This window comes from Haliotis asinina, chromosome 16, assembly GCF_037392515.1.
Source record: "Haliotis asinina isolate JCU_RB_2024 chromosome 16, JCU_Hal_asi_v2, whole genome shotgun sequence".
Classification (NCBI taxonomy): Eukaryota; Metazoa; Mollusca; class Gastropoda; order Lepetellida; family Haliotidae; genus Haliotis; species Haliotis asinina.
The window spans coordinates 37,985,664-38,004,897 of record NC_090295.1 but is presented as its reverse complement, the minus strand read 5'-3'; the positions used below and the strand labels follow the sequence as shown (position 1 = coordinate 38,004,897).

At 40.1% G+C, this 19,234-nt stretch overlaps 1 protein-coding gene across 4 annotated transcripts in view; it reads right to left on the bottom strand.

Annotated features, from left to right (window-relative positions):
- The window catches only part of LOC137267988 (TELO2-interacting protein 1 homolog), a 38,752-nt gene that overhangs the window by 8,236 nt on the left and 11,282 nt on the right, over positions 1-19,234 (bottom strand). For all 4 annotated transcript variants that reach the window (XM_067802450.1, XM_067802452.1, XM_067802451.1 and 1 more), the window contains exons 13-20: positions 18,620-18,736; positions 17,368-17,425; positions 14,565-14,900; positions 13,224-13,389; positions 7,529-7,633; positions 5,180-5,431; positions 1,533-1,638; positions 610-692 (exon numbers count right to left, since the gene is read on the bottom strand). In XM_067802450.1, the coding sequence (XP_067658551.1) occupies positions 610-692; positions 1,533-1,638; positions 5,180-5,431; positions 7,529-7,633; positions 13,224-13,389; positions 14,565-14,900; positions 17,368-17,425; positions 18,620-18,736 (1,223 nt within the window). The remainder of the gene's footprint in view (positions 1-609; positions 693-1,532; positions 1,639-5,179; positions 5,432-7,528; positions 7,634-13,223; positions 13,390-14,564; positions 14,901-17,367; positions 17,426-18,619; positions 18,737-19,234) is intronic.

Sequence of the window (19,234 nt, the reverse complement as noted above, 5' to 3'; positions counted from 1 at the left end):
GAGCTTCTCACCTATGAACCTGTTATAATTTCAGCTTCTCATCTGTGAACCTGACCTATCTTAATAGTGACTAGCTTCTCCTCATCTGTGAACCTGACCTACTTTAACCCAACTAGCTTCTCCTCATCTGTAAACCTGACCTACCTTAATAGTGACTAGCTTCTCCTCATCTGTGAACCTGACCTACTTTAACCCAACTAGCTTCTCCTCATCTGTGAACCTGACCTACTTTAACCCAACTAGCTTCTCCTCATCTGTGAACCTGACCTACTTTAACCCAACTAGCTTCTCCTCATCTGTGAACCTGACCTACTTTAACCCAACTAGCTTCTCCTCATCTGTAAACCTGACCTACTTTAACCCAACTAGCTTCTCCTCATCTGTAAACCTGACCTGCCTTACTAGTGACTAGCTTCTCCTCATCTGTGAACCTGACCTGCCTTAATAGTGACTAGCTTCTAATAACTTGTGAACATGACCTACCTTAACAGTGACTAGCTTCTCATCTGTGAACCTGACCTACCATAATAGTGACTAGCTTCTCCTCGTTTGTGAACCTGACCTACTTTCACAGTAACTAACTTCTCCTCATCTGTGAACCTGACCTACCTTAATAGTGACTAGCTTCTCCTCATCTGTGAATCTGAGTGCAAAGGGCTGCCAAAGTTGGTGCACCAGGGGCAGGAGTTCCTCTGATAAACAGAAATAGCAAACAGCCTCTCACAGATCGTATTTAACATCAGTAACTATCTGGGTATATATCATAGCAGTATCTTCTATTAGGCCATTCATAACATGAAAATGTGTTTACAGGCCATGAGAGGTACAGTTAAATGCCACATCACACAAAGGGATAGCTAACCTCACCAGTATATGGACCTCTGATATGCAATGCTATCAAATGCAGTCAGCAAGTTTTACGCCGCACTTAGCAATATTCCAGCTATATGGCGGCTGTCCTGTCTGTAAAAAATCAAAAATCCAATGACAATCCAATGACCAACAACATGAGCATCGATCTGCGTATTTGGGAACCAATGACATGTGTCAACCAAGTCAGCGAGCTTGACCACCCAATAATGTTAGCTGCCTCTTACAACAAGCATAGTCACCTTTTATGGCAAGCATGGGTTGCTGAAGACCTATTCTACCCCGGGACCTTCACAGGTCTCAAATGCAGCACCATACTGATTCGTATTTCACTACCCAAAGAGGAGCAGATGTAAAACACGTCTCACTCAGAAAGTAACTTTCTTCAGAACTGCCTCCATTCCGTTCACCTAGCAGTGAATGTGAGGGGCTGAGATAGCTAAATGGTTGACTTTCTAATGCTTCACATGCAGCATGGGTTAATGCACACACTGATCAATAGGACGCAGCAATAATTTTGGCGCTTTAAGCATGCACCTTGTATATGCAGGTTAATCACACTAGAAGTCAAACATTACTAGTATTATTACTAAATAATGGGATGGTGTCCTTGATGTGTATTAGTGGTTAAGCTGGTCTTATGAAATGAAAGAATTTCTTACTTCTCCAGTCAGAGAGAGCAACGACAGCCTGGCTGATGACGTCCAGTACCAGCAGCCGCAACCGTGGATCAGAGGAAGACAGCAGGTGCTTGGTCCGCTGTAGCACCTGGTGACACACACCATAGACAGAAGATACATTGATGATACATACATCATAAATACATGACTCATACACCATACAGATGATACATAGATGATACATGCACCACACAGATGATGCATGCATCATACACCATGCAGATGACACACAGATGATACACACATCATACAGATGACACATAAATGAAACTTACATGATTCATACACCATACAGATGATACACGGATGATACATACACCATATAGACGACACATAAATGATACATACATGATTCATACAGGTGATACATAGACAATACATACACGATTCATACACCATGCAGATGATACACACGATTCATACACCATATTGATGATACATAGATGATACATACACAGATGATACATACATGTTTCATACACCATGCACATGATACATACATGCTTCATACACCATAAAGATGATACATACATGACTCATACACCATACAGATGATACATAGATGATACATGCACCACACAGATGATGCATGCATCATACACCATGCAGATGACACACAGATGATACACACATCATACAGATGACACATAAATGAAACTTACATGATTCATACACCATACAGATGATACACGGATGATACATACACCATATAGACGACACATAAATGATACATACATGATTCATACAGGTGATACATAGACAATACATACACGATTCATACACCATGCAGATGATACACACGATTCATACACCATATTGATGATACATAGATGATACATACACAGATGATACATACATGTTTCATACACCATGCACATGATACATACATGCTTCATACACCATAAAGATGATACATACATGATACATACACCATACAGATGATACATAGATGATATATACATGATTCATACACCATACAGATGATACATAGATGATATATACATGATTCATACACCATACAGATGATACATAGATGATATATACATGATACATACACCATACAGATGATACATAGATGATATATACGATTCATACACCATACAGATGATACATAGATGATATATACATGATTCATACACCATACAGATGATACATAGACAATAAATACATGTTGCACAAATCATACAGAGATGACACATAGATGATACATACGTTATTCATACATCATACATAGACAATACAAAGACAATGTGTACATGATTAATACACCATACACAGATGATACATAAACAATACATAAATTATTCATACATCATATATAAACAACCTAAGTATGATTCATTTTAATGCCACAGACACATCATAAATACATGATGCATGGACAATACATACATGATACATACATGATACATACATGACACATACATGTATTACATATGCAGGATAATATACTGAACAGCAAAAAAAACCCTCAAAGATAGTTTTAAAATAATGAAATCTAATAACATTTAAGTAAGTGTTCATGTCGAAGTCTGTTTACAAACTTGTGTTTCTATTGCAGTTTAGTATACATTGTAAATACACAAAACATGAACATCCATGTAATTCCATGGTAACTGTATCTATATTAGCCGCCATACCACTGGAACATAGCTGAATGCAGACTTAAACACTAAACAAACATATACATATGGTTATTTTCACATGGGAAATATATTTTTCAAATCCATAACTGTGTTGCGTAACATTACATGTTTATCTTGCCTTTTACTGCTCACAAGCATTTTGACATTCTAGATACAATAAAAACAAAGAGGTGTCTGTGTGTTTTAAAGCATTCACACCTTGAGGCTATTTGAGATAACCAAAAGACAACCATTATGCTTTTCAAGACTAACATCCAGTAAGTAATTTGCTCTTGCACTTAATCTCAAAGTGCACCTGCTGTTTTTGCTGAGCCCCATTAGATACTTTTATCATCCTCATGCATGTTGCAAATTGCCAATCAATTACGGTTTCCACAGGTAAATCCTATTTTCACCCAATAACAAAGTTTTTGTAGTTTTACCTCAAATTAAACACAAAAAAACATGCCTGTTAATTCAAATTACCCAGATTGGGAGTTTATCTTCCAATAGAGGCAGGTGTGCTGCTAAGATAATGCACCAAATGCTCACGGAACTGGTTTATGGAAAATGAATGGGACAAATTAACCTGTTTTAAATAACCCAGCTGGATGCGTGCCTTTAAAAATGTGGAAATGTACCGAGGCTTGTTATGAATGGATCTTATTTTCCAAATTGATATGTTCTAACGCCTATTTACGCAAAAAAAATCCATCAATAAATAGAAAATGCATTTGAGATTCTTATATACAAACGAGCAAAAGAAAATTCACCTTGCAAGTAATTGAACCAAAGCAGAAAACATCTGCTCAAACCCAACATGGTCTCAATAACAACAGATGTGTGAAAACTTCATATAAATTGTGCTTTTTCCAAAAAATATGATTGTATGTCAAAATGCACAGGCATGACTGTGGCATAAATACCAATGTGGACAGAGCAAACATGCAATAACTAAAAAAAAAAAGAAGAGTCATCAGAAGATGACATATCCCCCCCGGCCACCCACATGTTTGAAAGGACAAAAAATCTGAGAGTTACTCAATATTTTTTTAGACTAAGTTTGAATTGTTTCCATGGAATTCATGAAAATTCTAAATGCCATATATCTGTAACCAGCAAAGTCACAATTTCAAGAGCTGTCTCATATATCTGCCAAGATCTGTTGAAAGATATGAAACGGTTTTCGAGTTCTGCTCCGGAAACAAAGCCCATCCCTCCATTTTGAGGGAGTCTTAATGTTTCCATGGAAACCAAGAAAATAATACATCACAAAAACTTTTAAAAACCAAAAGGCACCACTTTGGGGTCTGCCACACATATCTAGAAAGTTTTTTAAGAAGTTTTTGAGTTCTGTTCTGGAAATGAAACACACCTCTCACTTTTGAGATTATGTCCCAAAGGTTTCCATGGAAACCAAGAAAATAATAAAACACAAAAACATGTAAATAGCAAAAGGCACCACTTTAGGTGCTGACTGATATACAGTGTACTCTGTCTAATGTCTAATGACTCCCTTTGGACCGTTAAGAAAGTCTGAATTAGACAGAAGTCCGGATAGTAGAGTACACTGTATCTAGCAAGTTTTGCAGAAAAACATTGAACGGTTTTTGAGTTCTGCTCCGGAAACAAAGTCCACGCCACCATAAGACTAACACCAAAATGTTCCATGGAAAAACAAAAAAAATATAAAAGCCAAAAACCTGTAAATAGCAAAAGGCACAACCATAGGCTGAGATTACTATATTTATCAAGTTTGGTCTAATATTGAACAGTTTCTGAGTTATGCTCCGGAAACAAAATGATGACGGACAGACAGATGAGGCGTTGACTATATCCCCCTGCATTACATGCCGGGGGGATAAAAAAAAACAGACCACAAATATACCAAGACTTACACAAGCACATCAAGACAATAAGCTGGCAAGAGCCAGTCACAATACTGAACGGGTCTGAACAAACACAAGCGTGCAACAGAAACATCTTACAGACATGGTCACTCACCTCCTTCACAGCAGAAACATGTTTTGGGAGATCCTGGTTTGGCTCGTCCTTCTCGACATCATCCACGTTGTCTGCAGCCACATCAGAATAGTCCTCCTCTGTCACGTCGCCACCGGCAATCACCCTCTGTCTGTGGTAGTCAAGGAAGAAGTCACGGATGCTATCACTGGAGGACGTTTGTGGTGGATGCTTGAGTTCTTGGTCATCTGCTGATTTGATGGTGTCTGTATGTACAGTGTGCTGAACTCTTTTCTGGAAATATTGCACAAAATGTTGTAACTGTCTGAACTATGCTTACTTTACTCTTTCTGTTGAATTTCCACTTGACATGTTTTGTAGTTCAAGGTCATAAGAGTGGCAATGGTAAAGTCAGGTTCTCCAACTGACTGTAGCACTAAGATGTTGCACACAAGTTGTAGCACTAAAGATGTAGCACTAAGATGTTGCACACAAGTTGTAGCACTAAAGATGTAGCACTAAAGTTGTAGCACTAAAGATGTAGCACTAAAGTTGTAGCACTAAAGATGTAGCACTAAAGATGTAGCACTAAGATGTAGCACTAAAGATGTAGCACTAAAGATGTAGCACTAAGATGTAGCACTAAAGTTGTAGCACTAAAGATGTAGCACCAAGATGTAGCACTAAAGTTGTAGCACTAAAGATGTAGCACTAAGATGTAGCACTAAGATGTTGCACACAAGTTGTAGCACTAAAGATGTAGCACTAAAGTTGTAGCACTAAAGATGTAGCACTAAAGTTGTAGCACACAAGTTGTAGCACTAAAGATGTAGCACTAAAGTTGTAGCACACAAGTTGTAGCACTAAAGATGTAGCACTAAAGATGTAGCACTAAAGATGTAGCACTAAGATGTAGCACTAAAGTTGTAACACTAAAGATGTAGCACCAAGATGTAGCACTAAAGTTGTAGCACTAAAGATGTAGCACTAAGATGTAGCACTAAAGATGTAGCACTAAGATGTTGCACACAAGATGTAGCACCAAGATGTAGCACTAAAGTTGTAGCACTAAAGATGTAGCACTAAGATGTAGCACTAAGATGTTGCACACAAGTTGTAGCACTAAAGATGTAGCACTAAAGTTGTAGCACTAAAGATGTAGCACTAAAGTTGTAGCACACAAGTTGTAGCACTAAAGATGTAGCACTAAAGTTGTAGCACACAAGTTGTAGCACTAAGATGTAGCACTAAAGTTGTAGCACTAAAGATGTAGCACTAAGATGTTGCACACAAGTTGTAGCACTAAAGATGTAGCACTAAGATGTAGCACTAAAGTTGTAACACTAAAGATGTAGCACCAAGATGTAGCACTAAAGTTGTAGCACTAAAGATGTAGCACTAAGATGTAGCACTAAAGATGTAGCACTAAGATGTTGCACACAAGATGTAGCACCAAGATGTAGCACTAAAGTTGTAGCACTAAAGATGTAGCACTAAGATGTAGCACTAAGATGTTGCACACAAGTTGTAGCACTAAAGATGTAGCACTAAAGTTGTAGCACTAAAGATGTAGCACTAAAGTTGTAGCACACAAGTTGTAGCACTAAAGATGTAGCACTAAAGTTGTAGCACACAAGTTGTAGCACTAAGATGTAGCACTAAAGTTGTAGCACTAAAGATGTAGCACTAAGATGTTGCACACAAGTTGTAGCACTAAAGATGTAGCACTAAAGTTGTAGCACTAAAGATGTAGCACTAAAGTTGTAGCACACAAGTTGTAGCACTAAAGATGTAGCACTAAAGATGTAGCACTAAGATGTTGCACACAAGATGTAGCACCAAGATGTAGCACTAAAGTTGTAGCACTAAAGATGCTGCTGTCTCCAGCTACATTTTAGACATGTGAGACCAGTAGGGTAAAGATCTGTCTCTTTCAAATGGAGATATAATATTAGTTGTAAATTGATATTATATTATAGTATTAGCAGCATAAAGACCTTACTGTTGAAGAAAAACTTACAGCTGTGGTAGTGCTAACGTCTAATGTAGACCAGATCACAGGCACTCAAACAGAACCCATTGCAAATGAACATTACTGCATACAGTGAATGAAATAAGCCAAAAACCCAGCCAGACATCAGGGTTGTTAACTTCAAAATGTTACCAGCACAAATGGAATTTAGCCAAACCAGACACAAAGAAATGCTGAATTCACTCAGATGTATGGGTTATCTAAATCTTTTTTACCAGACCAATGACATGGCTAGTTGGAAATTCTCAACTGTCCATCCGAAATCTAGCCTGTCTTGGGCAGTCGGATGGACCTATTTCATACACTGCTGAATGGCCCTAAGGAAGTTTCATAAAAAATGTAGCTCAAATGGTATTTACCTTGTCTCTAGGAAACCATCTGTTGATGGCCTTAACAAGGTCATACAACACCCTCACAAAGATTGCCGCTTCCTCTGTGTAATGGTCATCAAGGCAGCTCAGTATCTGCAAACACAGCATTCACGTCACTGTCTGCAGACAGGATGTATACCAATACATGTATCTCAACTTCACTGTCTGCCGACAGGACGTATACCAAAATTCATGTCACAACTTCACTGTCTGCAGACAGGACATACAGCAATACATGTGTCCCAACTTCACTGTCTGCCGACAGGACATATAGCAATACATGTGTACTGACTCCCTTGCCTGCAGACAGGGAATAATGTGTCCCAACATCATTGTCTGCAGACAGGACATATAGCAATACATGTGTACTGACTCCCTTGCCTGCAGACAGGGAATAATGTGTCCCAACATCATTGTCTGCAGACAGGACATATAGCAATACATGTGTACTGACTTCACTGTCACGTCACTTCACAGGACATATAGCTGTAGGACAACTGGGTTAAATTTTGGTGTTAGCAGGGACAGTGTTTCATGACTGGAATTTCAAATAATACATACCACATAACTCATTGTTTTGCTCTATTATGGGACAAGTTTGTGACCGGGGTTGCTGTTCATTGTAGCGCTAGATACATTGGGTAGGCCACATGGTTGGCGCTAACTATTTTGGGTAAGCTCAGTAAGATCAGTAGATGAACTTTGACCTATGTCATTCTAGAGCGTTAAGTGACCTGACTCTCTGGATTCAATGTCTAACTTTCGGTCATCCGAGCAACATCAGGATATATTTCTGTCCTGAGGTCTTGTTTCAGGATCATTCCCTCCCCATTTACAGAGTGGAAAGTTCAGTCCAATGTAGGGGGATGTTATGTTTCTTTAACTAGTTTTTTTAGACTAAGTTTGAATCATTTCCATGGAAATCATGAACAAGGGGGAATGTTATGTTTCTTTAATTAGTTTTTTTTAGACTAAGTTTGAATCGTTTCCATGGAAATCATGAACAAGAGTCATCAGAAGATGACATATCCCACCGGCCCCTAAATATTTGAAAGGACAAATCATCTGACAGTTACTTGATGTTTTTTCAGATTAAGTTTGAAATATTCCGTGGAAATCAAGAAAAAATAAATGCCTCATATCTGTAAAAAAGCTAAAGGCACTTCAAGATCTGTACTCATATATTTGCCAAGATCTACTGAAATATATTATGAAGTTTTCGAGTTGTGCTCTGGATACGTAGTCGATCCCTCCCATTAGAGACTAAGTCAGAATCATTTCAATAGAAACCAGGAAAAATAAAAATGATAAAAATTTGTAAATAGCAAAAGGCACCACTTCAAAAAAATCTGTCTCATATATAAAGGTATAAAATGGTTTTCGAGTTGTGCTCCAGAAACGAAGCCCATCCATCCCTTTTGAGACTAGGTCCGAATCGCCTCCATGGAAACCGGGAAAATGATAAATCACCAAAATCTGTAAACAGGTGCCACTTAAGGGTCTGCCTTACATATCTGCCAAGTTTTGCGGAAAGATTTTGTTTCGGTTAAGAATTTGCCATGACAAACGATGTAAGAAACCCCCTGTGAACCAGCAAAACAGAACAAACACAAGTCTAAAACATTCATATATTGTATTATTAGATATAATAAAGAGAGCAAGTTATACAAGGTCACAAGTCAATTTAACAATACTGATTTCAAATACAATACAAGTGAGATAAAATCTAAGGCAATGGGTCACAAAATATAATATAGCAAACTCACATAAGTGCAAGAGAGAAACAGTTATGCAGAATGTAACACAGCGAGCAGTCTGACAGCGGCTAATGTTGATTCAAGAGTTGGTGAATTTGTTGGCGATGTAAACTCCATTGAATGTCTGTGTCTCAACACGGCAACCAGCCTTTTTATATATATTCAGCCATTTCCCAAAAGTTCGAGCAAATGCCACCATCGCCACTCACGTGGACCACTTCCAGAACAGTCTCCCAGAAGTAAACAAATAAATAGCCAAGGGCAGATAATTTCCAGAAAACCTGCTGCCAAAATCCTAAAAACGCTCACCATCTATTATACGAAATGTGACCCATCATAATTATTATTTAAAACACTAAACGTTGTGACCTAATGATAATTATTACTTAATTAATAACAAAATATACAGAAAATACACACTCATAACACTCTCCCCCTGAGGAAAAGAAAGTTTCGCAGAAACTTTCTGTTACAATCGTAGCAATAATAACATAATAACGACATAAAACAAGCAATATGAGAAACTTCTTGCAGAATTATTATGACAAAATGCAGATACATACATTCATACATACAGCATCATCAAGTCATCATACATTTACACCCTGGAAAATGCATCAGCACAAACACTGTCTTTGCCTCTAATGTGTTTGATCACAAGATTGAACCCTTGAAGGTCAAACTCCACCTCATAAGTCTTTGATTCTTGTTCTTCATTTTGTGAAGAAAAGTCAAGGGATTGTGATCAGTAGAAACTTCAATTGGCAAAGTGGTGGTACCAAGGTACACTTCAAAGTGCTGTAAAGCTAACAGAAGACCTAATGTCTCTCTCTCAATAGTAGAATAATTTCTTTGGTGCTTGTCAAATTTCTTTGAAAAATAACAAACTGGATGTTCAATTCCTGAATCATCCTCTTGAATCAGGACAGCACCTGCACCAACATCACTTGCATCAATTTGCACCTTAAATGCTTTCTCAAAATTTAGTGCCCGTAATGCTGGAGAATTCATGAGTATGGCTTTGACTTTTTCAAATGCAGTCTGACAACTGCTATCCCACTTGAATTTTTACCTTCTTCCCCAAAAGGTTTGTAAATGGAGATACAACATCTGAGAAGTTTTGACAAAACATTCTGTAACAGCCAGCCATACCCAAGAATCTCGTGAGTTCTCTCTTAGATTGAGGTACTGGAAATTGTGCAATTGCTTCAACTTTAGCATGAACTGGTTGAACCTGGCCGTGTCCTACAACATGCCCTAAAAATTCAACTTGTGCCTTCCCGAATTCACTCTTGACGAGATTCACATTCAACTTTGCCTCAGACAGTCTTTCGAAGAAAGCACAAGTCCTTTTCAGATGGTCATCCCACTCCATGTCATAATCGATGACATCATCCGTGTACGCCTCGACACGATCAAGGCCTGATGTGACATTGTTGAAGAGTCCCTGGAACGTCGCTGGTGCGTTCTTCAGACCAAATGGCATCACTTTGTATTGACACAGTCATTTTCTTTTTCTTTTTCTATTTCCATCCTTTTCAGTTCTTCTTGTTTTCTATTTTCTTCTTTTTGAATTTGTAATTGAATTCAAGTTTCTTTATTTCTACTTGATCTAAACCATTTCCAAAACATCATCTTCTAAAACTGACTCATCAATATAATGATTCAACACAATTTTCAAAATCTGAAATTTTCTCCTTGCAGGTTTGGCAACAAGTTTGAGATGTGAAGAAATTTGCAATAAATCTGATTTCCGCAACTGACTAATTGTCTCAGAGTCAGGGGACAATACAAACTTTTCAAGTTCAAACACCATTTTGCTGATTCCACAATTGACTTGTTGCAAAATTGCAAAAATTTGAAATAAATTCCACACATGGTCTCAAATGTCAAATGAATTCTATCCCGCACAAGCCCCCAATTTTGTTTCAGTTAAGAATTTGCCATGACAAACGATGTAAGAAACCCCCTGTGAACCAGCAAAACAGAACAAACACAAGTCTAAAACATTCATATATTGTATTATTAGATATAATAAAGAGAGCAAGTTATACAAGGTCACAAGTCAATTTAACAACACTGATTTCAAATACAATACAAGTGAGACAAAATCTAAGGCAATGGGTCACAAAATATAATATAGCAAACTCATCAAAGTGCGAGAGAGAAACAGTTATGCAGAACGTAACACAGCGAGCAGTCTGACAGCGGCTAATGTTGATTCAAGAGTTGGTGAATTTGTTGGCGATGTAAACTCCATTGAATGTCTGTGTCTCAACACGGCAACCAGCCTTTTTATATATATTCAGCCATTTCCCAAAAGTTCGAGCAAATGCCACCATCGCCACTCACGTGGACCACTTCCAGAACAGTCTCCCAGAAGTAAACAAATAAATAGCCAAGGGCAGATAATTTCCAGAAAACCTGCTGCCAAAATCTTAAAATGCTGACCATCGATTATACGAAATGTGACCCATCATAATTATTATTTAAAACACTAAACGTTGGAAATTAATACTTAATTAATAACCAAATATACAGAAAATACACACTCGTAACAATAGTAAGAAGTTTTCCAGTTGTGCTCCAGGAATGAAGCCCATCCCTTCGTTTTGAGACAAAGTCTGAATCATTTCCATGAAAACCCCAAAATAATAAATCACAAAAACCTGTAAGTAGTAAAAGGCACCACTTTAGGTTCTGACTGATATCCCTATCAGATAAATACCTTTGCAGAAAAACATAAATCGGTTTTTGAGTTATGCTCCGGAATGAAGCCCATCCCTCCATTTGGAGACTGTCCAAAACGTTTCCATGGAATCCGAGAAAATGATAAATCACAAAAACCTGTAAATAGTAAAAGGCACCACTTTAGTTTCTGACTTTAGGTTCTATCTACCAAGTTTTACAGAAAAATATTGAAGAGTTATCGAGTTCTGCAAAGCCCATCCCTCCATTTTGAGACAAAGTCTAAATCTTTTCCATGAAAACCCAGAAAATATTACATCACAAACACCTGTAAGTAGCAAATGGCACCACTTCAGGTTCTGACAGATATATCTACTAAGTTTTGCAGAAAAATATAGATCAGTTTTTGAGTTCTGCCCCGGAAACGAAGCCCATCCCTCCATTTTGAGACCTTGGGCAATGTATGGTTCAATAGGGTTGTTCCGGGGTGGTTTTTAAGAAGTTCCCTGGGATTTTTTTTATGTAGCTGACTTTTCTTTTCATCTGCTACGTGAAAGACAGAAAGTATTATTTAAAAGCTGTGAAGTTTTTGCTTGCATTTTTCTACCTAGTTTTGTTAAAATACTGTCAATGTTTATTTTGTCTTTGTTATTTCAAAGAGAAGCTTTATGCCCAAATCACGAACTGGTCACTGAGTAGAGACAGTCACCATATAGACAGGACATGCATGTACATGTGTACCAGCTTCATTGCCTGCAAGGACATATAGCAATACACGTGTATCAACTAGCACTGACTGAAGACAGGACGTAGCAATACACATGTACCAACTTCACTGTCTGAAGACTGGACATTTAGCAATATGGTACTTGTATAAGTAATAGTGCGCTCATATAAAGGCACATTTCATACATTACTATCCACGGTCATAGGACACTATAGTATTTTCCGGCATAAAGCCATCCTGCCCATTATCTCAATGAGCTAATCACTCACACTGCCAGCACATCCTCACGTATACCCATTTTACAGCTGAGTGAACTGAGACAATGTGGATCTAAATAACTTGTCCAAGGATACTCTACAAAAGTGCCCATCTCGGCCTAGGTGCCTCCACAGGGGATCAACTCTGGTCTTCAGAATGAGCCCCCCACATGTATATACACATATATGTGTATCAAATTCAGAGTGTCTGCTGACAAAATATGTCCAGCATTACAAAAACTTTATACACCTACCTCTTGTACAGTGTCATCAACCAGCGGCAGGATGTCGGCCTCGCTGTATTGCAGCATTACACGGAGCACTGTTGGACAGCGCAGATTGGCCTCCAGGTGGCGCAGGCGGAGGGAGATTGCATTCATCAAATAGTCCGCATTGTGACGAATCATTTCATCTAGGGACCTGCAGAATACAGAACATCATGACTGGATTTATTCACTGACACAGATCCACAAGGATATAAATGTTACCTGTATTCACAAGCTTGATTTAAATAAAAACAAAAAAGGTTACAGTTATATGTATTCACAAGCCTGGCACGAACACATGAGGATGAGACAGTTACTTGCATTCATATGACTGGTACGGAACCAATAGGATGTGACAGCTACCTGTATTCACAAGACTGACACAGACCCATGAAGATGTGACAGTTACTTGTGTTCACAAGCCTGACACAGATCCATGAGGATGTGACAGTTACTTGTATTCACAAGCCAGACAGAGACCCATGAAGATGAGACAGTTACATGTATTCACAAGACTGACACAGACCCATGAAGATGTGACAGTTACTTGTGTTCACAAGACTGACACAGATCCATGAGGATGAGACAGTTACTTGTGTTCACAAGCCTGACACAGGTCCATGAGGATGAGACAGTTGCCTGTATTCACAAGCCTGCCACAGATCCATGAGGATGTGACAGTTACCTGTCTTCACAAGCCTGCTACAGATCCATGAGGATGTGACAGTTACCTGTCTTCACAAGCCTGACACAGATTCATGAGGATGAGACAGTTACTTGTGTTCACAAGCCTGACACAGGTCCATGAGGATGAGACAGTTGCCTGTATTCACAAGCCTGCCACAGATCCATGAGGATGAGACAGTTACCTGTCTTCACAAGCCTCCTACAGATCCATGAGGATGTGACAGTTACCTGTCTTCACAAGCCTGACACAGATCCATGAGAATGTGACAGTTACCTGTCTTCACAAGCCTCCTACAGATCCATGAGGATGAGACAGTTGCCTGTCTTCACAAGCCTGACACAGATCCATAAGGATGAGACAGTTGCCTGTATTCTCATGACTGACACAGATCCATGAGGATGTGACAGTTCCAGGTATTCACAAGCCTCCTACAGATCCATAAGGATGTGACAGTTACTTGTCTTCACAAGCCTGCCACAGATCCATGAAGATGTGACAGTTACTTGTGTTCACAAGACTGACACAGATCCATGAGGATGTGACAGTTACCTGTCTTCACAAGCCTGACACAGATCCATGAGGATGTGACAGTTACCTGTCTTCACAAGCCTGACACAGATCCATGAGGATGTGACACTTACCTGTATTCACATGCTTGATAGACATCCACAAGAGCACTGTAGGCTGTGCTGCTGATCAGGGAGTTGTCGTCACCAAGCTTGTCTAACAGTGGATACAGCACCAGCATAAGGAGGGGACGGAAGTGTCGGCCTTGAACGGAGGCAAAGCTGGCCAGCCCCTCCATGTACAGACAGACCTGACAGATGTTGTGATTGAGGCCTCTCACAGTTTTGGGGGAGGTGGCTGACGAGGGCAGGATGCTGAGAGAGGTGTGAGCAATTGGACTAGATGTATCAGGCAACACTGCAGTCTGAAGGTCAAAGTTGGTGGGGGACAAGTACTCCTCTGCCAGCATCCTGGGAGAAGGAAAAATATTCAAGTAAGGACAAGCTTCACAGCTTGAAAACTTCTTTATTCACTTGATGTGACATTATCTTTAGATATTTTCTTTACAATCGTATATTTTTTATATCCAGAAACAGTAAAAGTTTTGACATAACCATCAATTTCTAATGAAAATTAACAATATTAAGGTCAATGTTATGTATCATGATATGAAAAAAAGTATCAATATGTTCATCATCTGATAAAGTATCATGATTAGCGATACTACAATATATTGTCACAGGTCTACTATATATATATATGTATACATGTGTGCGTGCGTGCACGTGCAGGCGTGTACATATATATATATATTAGGTGGGAAGCACAGAAACAATGTGGCAAGGACTAACATGTAGAAGCCAGTGTGGTGTACACAGCAGAAGTTAAAGTCAAATGTCTGATGTGTTCAAAGCAGTCAGGGTTGATCTCTACTGAGCAGGCGTTGGTGTCGTTTAATGTGGATGCTTCTGTGAATTTTCACTTGTTAAATTCAAAATTGTTTGCTTGACAGTTTTGTATACTCTGTCCACGTGATTTAATGATTAAATTTTCCATTGTTGGTGTGGTTGAGCCTGTTGGCATTCAGTCAGTTTTTAGTAGTAGCTTAGAAATCCCTGTGAGACAATTGGGAAACAACCTGCTTTCTCAAATTCCAACACAGTTAGTTCTTGTCTTGTGACAGGTGTCATATTTCTGTACGATATACAACAGATCTATGAGATGTGACAGTCTTGTGTCAGTGTTGTGACTAAGTTGTGACGGTGTTTTGACTGTGATAGACAGTCAGGTGACAGTGTTATGTCAGTGTTGTGACGGTGTCGTAACATGAGTTGTGACTCTTGACAGTGTTGCAAATGTGATGTGACAGAGTAGTTTCCTGTCTTATGATAAGTGTAAAACATGTGTTGTGACAGTATTCTGACATGTCATGACAGTGCTGTGACTGTACCGTTACATTGTTGTGACTATGTTCTGACAGTGTCGTATCAATGTTGTGACGGTGTCGTAGCAGTGTTGTGACGTGTCATATCAGTGTTGTGACTGTGACTGTGATGGTGTCGTATCAGTGTTGTGACTGTGCTGAGATGGTGTCGTATCAGTGTTGTGACTGTGCTGTGACGGTGTCGTATCAGTGTTGTCACGTGTCATATCAGTGTTGTGACTGTGACTGTGATGGTGTCGTATCAGTGTTGTGACTGTGCTGTGATGGTGTCATATCAGTGTTGTGACTGTGCTGTGATGGTGTCGTATCAGTGTTGTGACTGTGTCGTGATGGTGTCGAATCAGTGTTGTGACTGTGCTGTGATGGTGTCATATCAGTGTTGTGACTGTGCTGTGATGGTGTTGTATCAGTGTTGTGACTGTGCCGTGATGGTGTCGTATCAGTGTTGTGACTGTGCTGTGACGGTGTCATATCAGTGTTGTGACTGTGCTGTGATGGTGTCGTATTAGTGTTGTGACTGTGCTGTGATGGTGTTGTATCAGTGTTGTGACAGTGCTGTGACGGTGTTGTATCAGTGTTGTGACTGTGCTGTGACGGTGTCATATCAGTGTTGTGACTGTGCTGTGATGGTGTCGTATTAGTGTTGTGACTGTGCTGTGATGGTGTCGCATCAGTGTTGTGACTGTGCTGTGATGGTGTCGCATCAGTGTTGTGACTGCTGTGATGGTGTCATATCAGTGTTGTGACTGTGCTGTGACGGTGTTGTATCAGTGTTGTGACTGTGCTGTGAAGGTGTCGTATCAGTGTTGTGACTGTGCTGTGACGGTGTCATATCAGTGTTGTGACTGTGCTGTGACGGTGTCATATCAGTGTTGTGACTGTGCTCTGACGGTGTTGTATCAGTGTTGTGACTGTGCTGTGATGGTGTTGTATCAGTGTTGTGACTGTGCTGTGACGGTGTTGTATCAGTGTTGTGACTGTGCTGTGACGGTGTTGTATCAGTGTTGTGACTGTGCTGTGACGGTGTTGTATCAGTGTTGTGACTGTGCTGTGACGGTGTTGTATCAGTGTTGTGACTGTGCTGTGATGGTGTCATATCAGTATTGTGACTGTGCTGTGACGGTGTCATATCAGTGTTGTGACTGTGCTGTGACGGTGTTGTATCAGTGTTGTGACTGTGCTGTGACGGTGTTGTATCAGTGTTGTGACTGTGCTGTGACGGTGTTGTATCAGTGTTGTGACTGTGCTGTGACGGTGTTGTATCAGTGTTGTGACTGTGCTGTGATGGTGTCGTATTAGTGTTGTGACTGAGCTGTGACGGTGTTGTATCAGTGTTGTGACTGTGCTCTGACGGTGTTGTATCAGTGTTGTGACTGTGCTGTGACGGTGTCATATCAGTGTTGTGACTGTGCTGTGACGGTGTCGTATCAGTGTTGTGACTGTGCTGTGACGGTGTTGTATCAGTGTTGTGACTGTGCTGTGACTGATGTTACCTGATTGTACTGTCCAGTTCCCCCTGATTCGACCCTGGTATGTCTGCTTGTCTACCATCTGCAACAGTCATGCTGAACACTGACTACAAACTGACGTTGGACTTAATACATATTGAACACACAAAAATATATGATTGACTTTTATTCTGTTTGGTTCACTGAGGCAGAGATCAAAACACCAATGTGCAAACTGCATGCATCTGTACAATGGAAACTCGTACAAACCTACAGAGGTTCTTGCTACTTTGAAAAAAGTCCTCCTCAGGGTACACATAGGCATAAAAATGTCCACTTTAAGACCTGCCACAATTGTAATTATGTTGTAATATAAAATATTTTTGTTTTGTTAGACGACCCATTCAGGGTCCCTTGAACAAAGAGCAAGTAACTCTGGCCGTCAACTTCGTATCTCACTTTTCCTGATGAAGGAATGAGGGGAGGTAGGTGGCTGTACCCCAAGGAGGGCGTTCTGCAAAGAATCAAGAACCTCTGCAGGTTTGTAGGAATCTTTTTCAGAAGAAGTCCTCCTTGGGGTGCATAAGACATACTCCAGAAGAAATCCGAGTCAGGAGTGGCATGCTGTCTGACACAAAGATCCATTCAAAATAATAATCTACATCAACTAGCTTTACCATGCGGGAAACATAAATGGAAGGTGATCGATAGGCGCTGTTATGTGAAATGGGATAGCGCTTTTAGGGCTGTAAGAATCTGGTAAACGAAGCGACAGATCCTATGACATAGCAAGGATGACACCAACCCCTCTACCAGATGTCAATGCAACCAGGAAGGCTGTATAACAGGTGGAGAGATAAATCTGAGAGATCGTAAAAGATCCTGAAGGCCCACAGAATCCTGTCTGTCCAGCTGAAGGCTTCGAAGGCAATTGCACTCGGTACCAGGATTCTCCTGGTACCTCTCTTCATCCATGGCCTCATCACACTCCTCCAGGAGGGAACTCTCTGCATTGAGAGACACATCTGAAGGAAAGGCAGCAGGGGTCAAGGACAAGGATAAGGGATTAAGGAGAGTCAAGTGGCCCAGTTCAACAATCCTATGCTCGAGGCCAAGCCAAGTTGCTGGGTCCCGAGGGAAGAGCCTGCCGAAACAGGATTCCACTGGAAGCTTGAGGAAACAGAGGTAACTGGCGGCACTGGCACTTGAGGACGCATAGCTGATGTGCCAGATGGCAATGGTACAAGAACAAAGGCCCGGCTTCATGATGGAACTTCTGTGGAGAGTTGAGTCATACCTGATGTGGGCTTGTGTCCAAACACAATCTCATTCAAGATGAGGGTAGCTGACATCCGATATCGAGCAGATTCATTGACAATGTCCAGGAAGTGGTCAGCCAGAATGGTGAGGTCGCCTAGAAAATAATGAGTTTAGTTTCACGACGCATTTAGCAATATTCCAGCAATATCATGGTGGGGTACACCAGATATGGGCTTCACACACTGTAACCATGTGGGGAATCAAACCCACATCTTTGCTGTGTTGAGCAAACGCCTTAACCACAAGGCTACCCCACTGACCCACCTGAAACTGGAATAACAGCAGACATTTCAAATCAGACCACTTAGCATTCTCACCGAAAAACATCCACCAAGATTATCTTGACCACGCCAAACAACTACAAATAATACAACGCAGTAGATTACATGGCAACCATTATGATGCACCCCTACATCAAAACCACTTCCTTGGCTATCTGGTACTCACACAGACAAACAAGTACACAATATCATGATAATCCACTACACCTACAATGATAACAAGTACATCTTCAACAATCACAAGTACACCTACTGTGAGAACCCAGTACACCATCCATGAGAACCCAGTACACCATCCATGAGGACCCAGT